This window comes from Carya illinoinensis, chromosome 1 (genome assembly GCF_018687715.1).
Source record: "Carya illinoinensis cultivar Pawnee chromosome 1, C.illinoinensisPawnee_v1, whole genome shotgun sequence".
In the NCBI taxonomy this organism is placed as follows: domain Eukaryota; kingdom Viridiplantae; phylum Streptophyta; class Magnoliopsida; order Fagales; family Juglandaceae; genus Carya; species Carya illinoinensis.
Window position 1 is genome coordinate 13,916,158 of NC_056752.1, and position 11,596 is coordinate 13,927,753.

Here is an 11,596-nt window from a genome sequence, read left to right on the forward strand (position 1 = left end):
TTTTTTTTCAAGTTTTTGAAAAAAAAAAAAATTCATAAAATGATTAAAGAAATATCAAGTGAATGATGTAATCTAAGTTGTCTAACTAAGTATATACTTAACTAAATAAGCATTTTAATTAAGTATAATAAATTAATAATGCAAATAGTATGTGTATTATCAATAATTAATAATTAATACCATCTTAAAATTCTTAACCTTTAATTTTTATATAAACTAAGTTTAAATAATTAGGTTAGAAAAGAATTAAACAATTACTTATAATTAGTTAGAAGAAAATTACATAATTACTTGTTTTTAATTTATATAACTCCTTAAAAAAATTATAAATATCTTATCAAAAAATATTTAAAAACTTATATATTAAAATCAATCAGTAGGGAGTGAAAAGACCCTATCCCGAGATCGGACCGGAAACTTAATTTCTTTACTTTTGAGGCCAAGACCGACTGGTCCCTTAGACAAAACATTTCTCATTCATAAATTGAAACAAAAATGTAGAAGGAAGAGATACAAAATCCTAGATTTTCAAGTTGAATGTAAGAATGCATTAGTTAGGGTTCAAGTGTACCTTAACCATTCATAATTCATATGCCTTGCACAAATAAGAAGATTTGGATACGCCACTAGTATCATTTAATACACCCCGAATATGGGACAGTTAGGCTTATTACATTGCTGATGAGAATAAAATCACGTGCAATGGAGGCAGGGGGCATTTGAGATTTTGTCAGCAACAAACACCATCACCCTTATTTCTTTCCAGTCATACCCGCAACCACCTGGAAAGTACGAGATGTTAAGGCATTGACAGAAAAAGAAAGGGATTACAGAAACCAAGGCAGCGAATGTGAAAGGTCTCGTTAATGTGTTGCATTCTGATTACAGCAGTCACAGTCAGAAATGGAACAATCTTTCTAGTTCAGTTGATCTAGTCCATCCATCCAAGTATGATAACTTTAGCAAACGATCTTCTTGATCCCTCTCTTATTATTCCAATAAACATAGAAGGAAAGTATACAATCCAACTACGGGGAGCAATGAGGCTGAGTTTTTCATGAATGTGTAGTTGATCTATTAATTCTGACCAGTGTAGGTAAGATTTCAATCCTCCCATGTTCATGACCATATGAAAGCAAGCACCCAAATTATGAAGATTTTTAGTTAGAGAGAGATACGCAGTATAGACTTTAGGGACATAAGCATCCCTGGCAGATCAGTCCATCCAACAGTTGAAGTATAACACCAAAAGTACACCTATCCCATGAATAATTGATGCTTATGCTTTCAAAAGAAGGCTACTCGAAGCAGCCAAACTAATAGCTATTTCTAAGTGCGGCAAGTTACCAGAGCTAATGATGGTCATTCTTTATAAATAAAAAACTACTGCATACTAAACTTAATATTCTTTAAATACTTGTCACGAAATAAATAAGTTCTAGCTCTACACAAAAGGAAAAAGAGTTTTAGACAAAAATAATTTCGAAAACACACTAAAATTTAAGTACCCAAATAACAAGATGCAGAAAAAGAAAAGAAACTGAGAGATACAGGCATAAAAGAAACATATTGCAAAACCAAATACTCACATCACTTAAAGCGGGCGGGGGAACTTGTTTAGATGCTTCAAAGGAGTCAAGGATGGGCCTAACAACAGCTGGAAGAAACAGGCCTGGATTTTTAACAAGATATCAACTAGTAAGGTTAATTCATTTTCCCCATGGAAATAGCCTCATACCCCAAAAATACCGTTTGTAGAAAATCCATTAAATTCATGATCTCTCAAAGAATTCTAGAAATTAAAAAACAAATTTGAAACTCTTGCACACAACTGAAGAAAATTTTCTTTGCATAGAGCTCTCCTGGGAACAATGAAGACAGTATGGATTAGTGTCCCTTTTAGTCATTGTCGCTATTTTACAGGAAAAAATTTCCATTCAAATAAATAAAATGATATCAGTAGTGATAGAAATTATGATTAATCTATATGGATCAGTAGCCCATAGGAAACTCACTCACATAAGTGGATCAAATTAGAGTATATCAGAGAAGTTAGCTACATGATATGGCATGGCTACTCATAGTTTTTTTTTTCTTTTTTATTGGCACTTGGTGTCCAAGAACAACATCTCGACTAATCCTAGGAGTGCACAGGCCCTCGGCAAGGAATTTCCTGCAAACGTACCTCAGGTAATTCAAGGGAAAAATTCTATAGTTCGATGGCTCCTAGAGATTGTTTGCACCCAAGAGGATTTGAACCTTAAACCTAGGGGGAGCATACCTCCAAGTCCAAGGCCTTTACCACTTAAGCCAACCCCTAGGGGCTGGCTACTCATATATAGTTATCCAAGTCAAGTATGCCCAAGGCCAGCAAACATAAACAAGCATTGTGGGGGATCCTGCCTGACCTTAAAAATTCTATTATTACTTTCCTCTGGTCTAGTTGATTACACAAAAAGGGACCCCAATTTTAATTTTCTTTGCCCAACATGTTCCGAGAAGCAGCTGAAGAGATAGAATTGTCATCCATATACCAGTGTTATTGATATGAGTAATGCTACATACAATCGTAAAGTACACAAATGCCATGTAATTGCTTTCAAAATGAGTGAGGTCCACTATTAAAAAATTAGTTTTTTTTTTCATGTAGGTCTCGTATTTACCCACTTTTTTCAAAGAGATTGCATAGCACTTGCATACTCCACGACTGCAAATATTATTTCTCTATTGATATTGCAATTCAAGTATACCTCAAGAACTGCCCACTACTCCACAGATAATGTCACAGTAAATTCCATACATAACTCAACCTTACAAATTTCCTTGGGATTGCTCACAAGCAACCAGTTTCCTAGTTTCTTGTTCACGTTTCTTTCTTGTTGTAACAGCCGCATATCATTGCCAACCATTATTACCATGCAAAAAATGGCCCAATTTAACTTGTCTTCTTGTCGTTAAGAACTTTGCCCAGTTTCACCGAATATCATAGAGTTTATGATATCCATTAACTAAGCGCAGCTCAAATGCTAACCAAACCATGCCCTAATCATTAATTATTCATAATAAACTTGTTTCCAGTCACACAGATACCATTACAATTGCCAATTTTCCGATACAGGAAAAACCCAAATAAATGCTAAGAAAAATATCCCAAGCCTACCCACCAAGTCCGACTGGAAAACCATAAAATCGGTCTCAAACTGGTCCATCAATTATTATTATTTTCTTTTATAAGCAAACTGCTCCGTGAAAATTATTAACTGTCCCTCCTTATTAATCAAATAAAAAAAGACCCAGAATCCCAAAACAATTTGTTCAAAATTCAAATAATGAAACCGAAAAATTTTGACAAATCAAAATATTGAACAGAAAGTATATAAAAACAGAAGAAAACCAAAAATGTGAGATGTCGGTTAGGGATTAAAAGAGAAAGTGAGTAAGAAAGTACCGACGCCAGCAATGAGGCAAGAAGCTGCGACAACTGGCTCTTGCACTACAAACATCCTCAGCTTCTGCATCACCGCCATCTCTCCCTCAGTGCAATGTTGATCTTGAGAAGTAAATGTAATCTTATGAACCTTGTATTGAAAATAATAGAACACTGGCAATTCAAGGAGCCAGTAACAAACTTCATAATTTGGGCTAAACTTCATAATTCATTTCATCATCACAGTACAATATTTATAGGAAAACAATAATTGAATAAGATAACCCATAAACACACGACCCACACAATCCCATCTGCACGGACTAGTTCAAACCCATGACTGACCCACGAAACCCATAACAAACTAATGAAATAGCCCAGACTCTTTCAACGTAATAGCCTAACAGTAAAGGAAAATACAAAAATTATCTAAGCAAACAAGTAAATGTCCCAACTGACGTAGCCCTTATCTTCAGCAAATAACATGTAATATAGTCAGAGGACATAATCAGCGCAACGAAGGACTAGTAAATTGATTATTTCTCAACTCCAAAAATAAAAAATCGTATAAAAGTGAACCCAGAAAAAAATTAAAAATAAAAATAAGCAAGAACCCAAATGCTAATAGTTGGTCATGAGACAATTGAACCTTCCCAGAAGTAGTAGCCGAAAAAGCAATGATACAGAATTACAGATGAGATCGAAGTCCTTCATAATGTCTGAATCTTAACCAATGGGTTAGAATCTTAATAGCCTATTCAGATAATCTCTACAGAAGCCATTCCGTTCAATGATTTCTATTCACTGAATGCCTTTTTTTCTGAGGGCCAATCGCATAATGGACGACGTTTTACAGATGGGTAAGGTCTGATTCCAGAATCCAAAGTCCAAAAAACGAAATAAACTAATGATTATGGAATCCATCACAGAGAGAGAGATAGATAGAGAGATAAACCGTGGCTGATGGCAAGAGAGGCTGCGACGGAGAGGCGGATCGGACTGAGACAAGAGGTGCTGCGACGGAGCGGACGATTATCAATGGCTGGGCTGCTGGAAGGCATAGAAATTAGGCTGGGCAGCCCGCGAGGTAGAAGAAAAGGATTGCCTTTTTGACAATTTTACCCCCGCCATTTTCCGAGTATTTACCAAAGTGCCTAAAAGGGAAAATTTGAATTCAAAATAGTGAGATGAAATGAGATGAGATAAAATAAGATAAATATTAAATAAAATATTATTTTATTTAAAATTTAAAAAAATTAAATTATTTATTTTATTTTTTATGAGAATTTGAAAAAATTATAATAATTAAATAAAATAAGATAAGAGACTCTCTCAATCCAAATAAACTTTTAGAACAAGCTGGGTAAGTAAGATGAAATGAGAATTTTGTAAATGGTAGAAAGATAATTTGTAAATAATATAAGATAGTTTAAGTTAATGTTTTATGGAAGTTTGGTAAAGGTTAAAGAAAAAATTGAATAAAAAATATTATAAATTTAAAATATTATTAAAATATATATTTTTAATATTATTTTGTTTAAAAATTTAAAAAAGTTGAATTATTTTTTATTTTTTGTTTAAAATTTTGGAAATTTGTAATACTTAGATTGAAAATATTTGTATTTAAATGATATTTAAAAAAAATAATAAGATAAAATAAAAATTTTGGGATAAAATCTTTTTCCAAACCCGTATATCAGAATAGACCAAAATTTCATCTAGAAAGATGACCTTTGCGTTGTGTAACACTCCCTTGTTAAATAGTGTAAAGAAATATCCTCTTTCAAGGATGAGAAACCTCCGTAACAGTAGAAGAAATAAGAAGATAAAAGGAAATTTGATAATTTTTTGATTGTTTCCCCCCAAATGCGTCTGCTCCACTACATTTAGTTGTCAGAACTCCCTAGCGGAATTCTTCGAGCCTCGTGGGCTTCATCTTAACAAAGCAACATAAAGGAAATAATATAAATATAAATAATTTTTAAATAATTTTACTTATAATAGTAAACTGCATCAACGTAACGTAATTTTCTAAAAAAGAGTAAATTTATTATTAAAAAATTAATTTTTCTATATAAATTTTATATTTTATTTATTTTTTTTAAATGATTACGCAATAGTTATACAATTCATAATTACAAATATCTTTTCTTTATAAACATATTACTTATTCAATTATTACATTCCATTAAAGTAGACCTCAGCCCATTAACATAACTAAACGAATAACTCACTATAAGCAGCTACAACCCATACTATCTCGCAGGCTGTTGCGCGTTGGAAAAGCACATGCTCTCTCTAAACAACATCTCCTTTGGTCAAACTTTCTCTCGTAACTCAGTTCATCACTTCATACTATCTCTATTTCATATCTCAATTTAGTCACGTCCTGTGCGATAATCTCTCCCCCATCTAGAGCACCTTGCCCACAAGAAGTGGGTAAGCATCCTTCAGTCGGGTGTGGATTTCCCAAGTGGCCTCATCTTTTGTTTGTCCATGCCATTAGACCAATACTTCGACCCTTGCCTGATTCTTCACCTTCAACAAACGTTGGCTCAAGATTTGTTCAAGTTCTAGCTTCAGTGCTCTCTCCTCATCCGTGGGAGGCAACATAGGTAAGGTTGTGACAGTTGATCCCACCGTTTTTTTCAATTAAGATACATGGAATGTTGGATGTATGCGTGATGTTGGTTGAAGGTTTAATCTGTATGCTACCTTGTCGATCTTGCTTACAATCTCAAAGGGCCAAAGAACCTAGGTAACAGTCTTAGTTTGCACTGCTTAGAAACTGTAACCTAGTTGCAATAAAAAATACACCCAGTCTCCCTCTTGAAATTTTTGTTACATCCTTCTGATATCCACATATTTCTTCATGCGATCTTGGGTCCCTCTAGAGGTTGTGCGGTAGAATCTTGATCATGTGGTCCTTATCTCTTAGGCTGTCCTCCACTGTGTTTAACTTGGTAATACCTTATGTGTAGCTGAGTAGCCTTGGGGGTGGATACTCATACATGGCTTCAAAAGGATGAATTTGGTCGATGCATAGGAGGTGGTATTGTACCACCACTCGGCTAAAGGGGTCGACATTGACCAATCCTTCGGTCTGTCTCTTGAGAAACATCTCAATTAATTTTCCCATGCCTTATTGACTGCCTCGATCTAGCCATCTAACTAATGATGATATGCTGTACTCATGTGCCTTTGAACTCCTTGCATCTTAAAAAATTCTTGCCAAAAGTTGCTAGTGAAAATGGGATATCGGTCAGACACTATAAAAGTAGGCAATCAATGTAATTTAAACACATGTATGTCACTGTCTTAGCATAATAAGGGTGCTTCAATGGAGTAAAATGGCTGTATTTGGTAAGTCAATCCACTACAACCCAAATACAGTAAAAATCATGTGTGGTTGAAAGGCCATCTATAAAGTCCATGGTCACATGTGTCCAAGGTTGTTTGGAAATATGTAAGGGCTGCAACAACCCACTAGGCAAAGTGTTATCAGCTTTAACCCTTTGACACAAATCACAATTCTTTTTAAATTGCTTCACATCTTTCTTCATGCTCGTCCAATAAAATTCCCTTCTCACTTAGTGCATGGTCTTGTCATACCCCGAGTTACCACCCCATGGGCTACTTTGCACTAGGTCCAAGAGTTTCTCCTTGAATCCCCTATCTTAGGTATGTATAATCTATTCTTGTACAATAGTAATTCTCCCCTTAGGTTGTAATTTGGTGGCTATTGGTTATTATGGGCTTGGTAGATGATGTTCTGTAACTTCTCATCTCCCTTGTATGCTGCCTTAAGTCCTTCAACCCAGTCCATAGTAAGGAATGTAATGAGGGATAGGAAACATTCCTCTTTAGTCTCTTTTCTTGATAAAGCATCTGCCACTCTATTTTCACCCCTTTTTGTACTCTACAATAAAATCGTATCCCAACAGCTTGGTTATCTACTTTTATTGCATTGGTGTGCCTGCCTTTTGATCCAGGAAATCCTTTAGGATTTGCTGGTCGATTTTCACCATGAACCTTTGCCCTATTAGATAAGGCATTCACTTCATTACTGCTGTAACTAGAGCATATAACTCATTTTCGTAAGTAGACATCATTAGCACATTCCCTTTCAAAGCTTGGCTAAAGAAGGCCAAGGGCCTCCCTCGCTGTATTAAAACTACCCCATTGCCTTAGTATTGCTAGAGTTGTGCTTAGATGGTTCCTATATTCTTCTTCATCCCTACTACATACCAAATTGTCATAAAAAAACAAGTATAAATTTTCTAACATAGGGCCGAAATACCTCATTCATGAGATTTTGGAACGTTGAGTGGGCATTAGTTAGCCCAAAGGGAACAACCAAGAACTCGTAATGTCCCATTCTAAATGTTGTTTTGGATACATCTTGGGGCTTGACTCTAATTTAATGATAATTAGACCGTAAGCCAACTTAGAGAATATGGAAGCCCCATTAAGTTCATCAAGCAGCTCTTCCACCACTGGTATTGGGAGTTTATCCTTCATTATGACGTTGTACAACCCTTGATAATCCACACAGCCTCCACATGCCCTATGCCTTCCTCACCAATAGTACTGGGAATGAGTAAGGACTTTGACTAGGTCGAATAACACCACTTTATAGCAGCTCCTTCACTATTTTCTCTACTTCATCTTTTTTAAAATAGGGATATCTATAAGGTCTTATAGAGATGGGCTTTGTGTTTGGGTTATGGGTATTAGCATGTTCATGGGTTGTAGGTAGAGGTAATCCAATAGGTTCATCAAACACATCATCATATTCTTCTCACAGGGTTGGAATAGCAACTGTTGGGGTTCGGTCTTGATTTTGCTCACTGCCTCATCTTAATCATTTGTAAAATGATCCACTTTTTCTCCATTGTGTCACATTTATTCAAGGAGCCTTCTTCAATCAGTCTTGAGGCTGCCAACTCCCTTAAAGCTACAGTTTTTCCCTTGTAATTGAAGTTCATGGTTAGCTTCTCAAAATTCCCAAGAATTGAGCCTAGTTCTCTCAACCATTGTATCCCAAGCACCACGTCACAACCAAGTAGGACCAACGCATGGACATCTATGACAAAACAGGCGTCTTGGACTATGACCTTCACCCCTTCACATTTTACCTCACTTTGTATTAATTCACACTTGCCACTTGAACCTTCACCCTTTCACTTAAGTCAAGTGGAACTTGTGTCTTTTGGACAACTACAGGATCCAAAAAATTGTGTGCAAACCCAGTGTCTATCAGAATAATGATCCACATGTGTAATGACGTGGCCCAATAAATCTAACGTCAGAATATTGATAATTCTTATTAGGTCTAAATTATATTTAATGGGCTATATTAGATAAGCTCATGAGCGATAAATTATTAAGGTTGATTAGGAGTTTTAATTAGACTAACTAACTAGGTTAAATTCCATTTATTATTTATTGAACAAGTTATACTCCTTTTAGAATTTAAAAATTGATTATTAGAAATTTATTTCAATTTAAACTCATCATTGATTGAAGTTTCTTGCAACATCTAAGTCACTTCCAAATCTTATATTAAATGAACTACTAGAACATGTTTTTAAATTCAAACTCTATTATTGAATGTTCGCAATCGTGTTTAACTCAAACTCAAACTCATCAACACCTTCTCTCAAATCTCTCTATAAATATCTCATTTCCGCGTGTTATTTAGAAAAAAATCATAAACCTTTCAATCTGGTACCATGATTGATTTTGTGTCGAAAATTTTAGGAAGTAACACTATAAGGTAAATAACTTGATCATAAATTATAATTAGCATACGTTAGCTAGTTATATATATTATTATTAAAGTCAATTATTTCGAAATCAGTGTTTATGTACCATGCATGTCATGATATTTGTAAGCACGTCATTTATCATGTTTAATTTCGTATATTATAGTTATGTATATATTATGCATTTTACGTTGCATAAAATATGTATCTTTATAAGATTAAGTATAAAATAAACTCAGAACAATTAATCAGATAGCCATTAAAATGCATAGTATCAATGCAATTTTATGGTGGGTGTGCAAGCCACAGACTCAAGTGTGATCCACCGTAGTACACTAGAGTCATGCACAATCGGCTTCCTTTGCTGCAACAAGGGAAGTTAGTGCACAACCTTGCACATAAGTTTAAGTGTGTTGGCTAACCAAATAAGTCAAATAAATCAGATCAATCAGTTAATTTAGATAAATCAGTTATGCATAGCATAATCATCAGTATGATCATTCATGATTTTAATTCTCAACAAGAAATATTTTATGAAAATTTTATATTAAGTATATTTACGTTATGATGAGTTTCTTACTGAGTCATTGACTCATTTTAGCTTATTTTTATATTTTTGAACTACTCTAGGTCAGAATATTTATAAAGGTAGAGCTACAGGATACGACTTAGTCCAATGAGGCATGAAAGAAACCTAGATCATGTACATGGATTTTAAGTTATGATTTTTATGGCATAGATTTTGAGATATTTTAATAAATTATTTTGCGCACTCTCTTTTATGATTTTAGTATTTTAATTTAAAACGACTCTATTTATTATAAAAAAAATCTTTGCACTTGATGCTTGTTTCTGAAGAAAAGAAAATATTTTTAATTCAAGTTCGGTAGTAGCACTCTAGTTCCCGAGAATTTCTAAAACCTAGGGAGTGGAGTGTTACAACCTACCCCTGCAAAGATATTTCCAGTTAGTCACTGGGGCAATTTATCTCTACTAACTCCTCCCCTTATTTAGCTTTAGCTTCTTTATCCAATAGTCCTTCCACCATTTCCCCCTCCCCACGCACTTCTTCTAGCAAGTAAAGCTTAGGTTTCTAACATTTGTGCCTTGGCCCCCACTTGGCATCACAGTAATAATGTAGTCCCTAGTCGCTCATTTCCTTCATTTGGATCTGGTTAATTCTTTAGATGAGTAGGTTGTTTTTGGTGGTGCAAGGTTTTTTAAAATTCCAAATTCAGCCAAGAAGGGTAATGGGGGTTTATGGTATTTTTTTTGTCAGATTAATGTTCTCCTCTTGTATCTTGGTTAATCTATATGCTAATATAAGATTATTAGGATTAAACATCCTCGTGGTAGCCTAATATCATTCATCAACCCACTAAGAAAGCAACTCAGTTTATACCCATCAGATAGTCTCCTTAATCGATTGGACAATGCCTCAAACCTCACCTTAGAATCTTCCATTGATCCATTTTGTCTTAGCCTAGGAAGTGACTCTATTGGGTCATCGTAAGTACTAGGTTCAAACCTAACAAGCAATGCTTTGATAAGACCCGACTTCAAGATCTTGAAACCAGACTAGTGCCTTACCTTCCATATGTAAGGAGGCCAGTCTTATCCTGTGTTGGGGAAGTGTGTTGGGGAAGTGTGTTGTGAAAGTTGAAAAAGTGGTGTACCTTATAGAGCCAACCAATAGGGTCCTCTCCTTGAAAGTAGGAAATTCTAGGCGTATAGTCCTGGTCTATGCATCCCCCCAATGCTGCATATCTCTTTCCCCATGCAATACTAACCCTGATGATGACTCTCCTTGGCTGTACCTAGGGCATCTCTGTGGTTAATATTGCAATTTTTTGCATTTCTATGGTTAATACCGTGACTTGTTGCATGACAACATCTACTTGCCTTCTCAGGGCAAGCATTTCAGTCTCTAATGTTTGAAACTGTGGATCTGAGGCTTTCTTTTGTGCATTCGTGGACTTCTTCAAGGCATTGTAGCCATCTTGCAGCTATGTCAGTCTAGTACCATCAGCCATGGCAATGATTACTTTTTTTATTTTCATAGAACCTTGCCTTTGATGCCAAAATGTAATACTCCCTTGTAATTTGTATAAGATTGTTGAATAGTGTAAAGAAATATCCCACTTTGAGGGTGAGAAACCTCCAATACAATAGAAGGAAGAAGAAGATAAAATGAAATTTGATAATTTTCTGATTGAATCCCCCCAAAGTGTCTGCCCTACTACATTTAGTTGCCAAAACTCCCTTAACGAAATTCTTCCATGCTGCTGGGCCTTGTGGGCCTCATCTTAACAAAGCAACATAAAGAAAATAATATAAGCATATTACTTGTTTAGCTATTACATCTCATTAAAGTGGGCCTCAGCCCATTAACATAACTAAA

At 35.1% G+C, this 11,596-nt stretch overlaps 1 protein-coding gene across 3 annotated transcripts; it reads right to left on the bottom strand.

The window, feature by feature from the left end:
* Window positions 1–457: 457 nt before the first annotated feature.
* On the bottom strand, window positions 458–4,539 carry LOC122311401. 3 transcript variants are annotated; one of them, XM_043125960.1, is made up of 4 exons: window positions 4,383–4,539; window positions 3,449–3,550; window positions 1,590–1,672; window positions 458–782 (listed from the first exon to the last, which is right to left on the bottom strand). In XM_043125960.1, the coding sequence occupies exons 1-4, from the start codon at window positions 4,486–4,488 to the stop codon at window positions 753–755; spliced, it is 321 nt and encodes a 106-aa protein (XP_042981894.1). In that variant the 5' UTR covers window positions 4,489–4,539; the 3' UTR covers window positions 458–752. The 3 variants fall into 3 exon arrangements, with proteins under 3 accessions (XP_042981894.1, XP_042981889.1, XP_042981903.1); XM_043125955.1 differs by having other exon boundaries at window positions 3,449–3,601; window positions 4,383–4,525; XM_043125969.1 differs by having other exon boundaries at window positions 3,449–3,578; window positions 4,383–4,512.
* Between the last annotated feature and the right edge of the window lie 7,057 nt (window positions 4,540–11,596).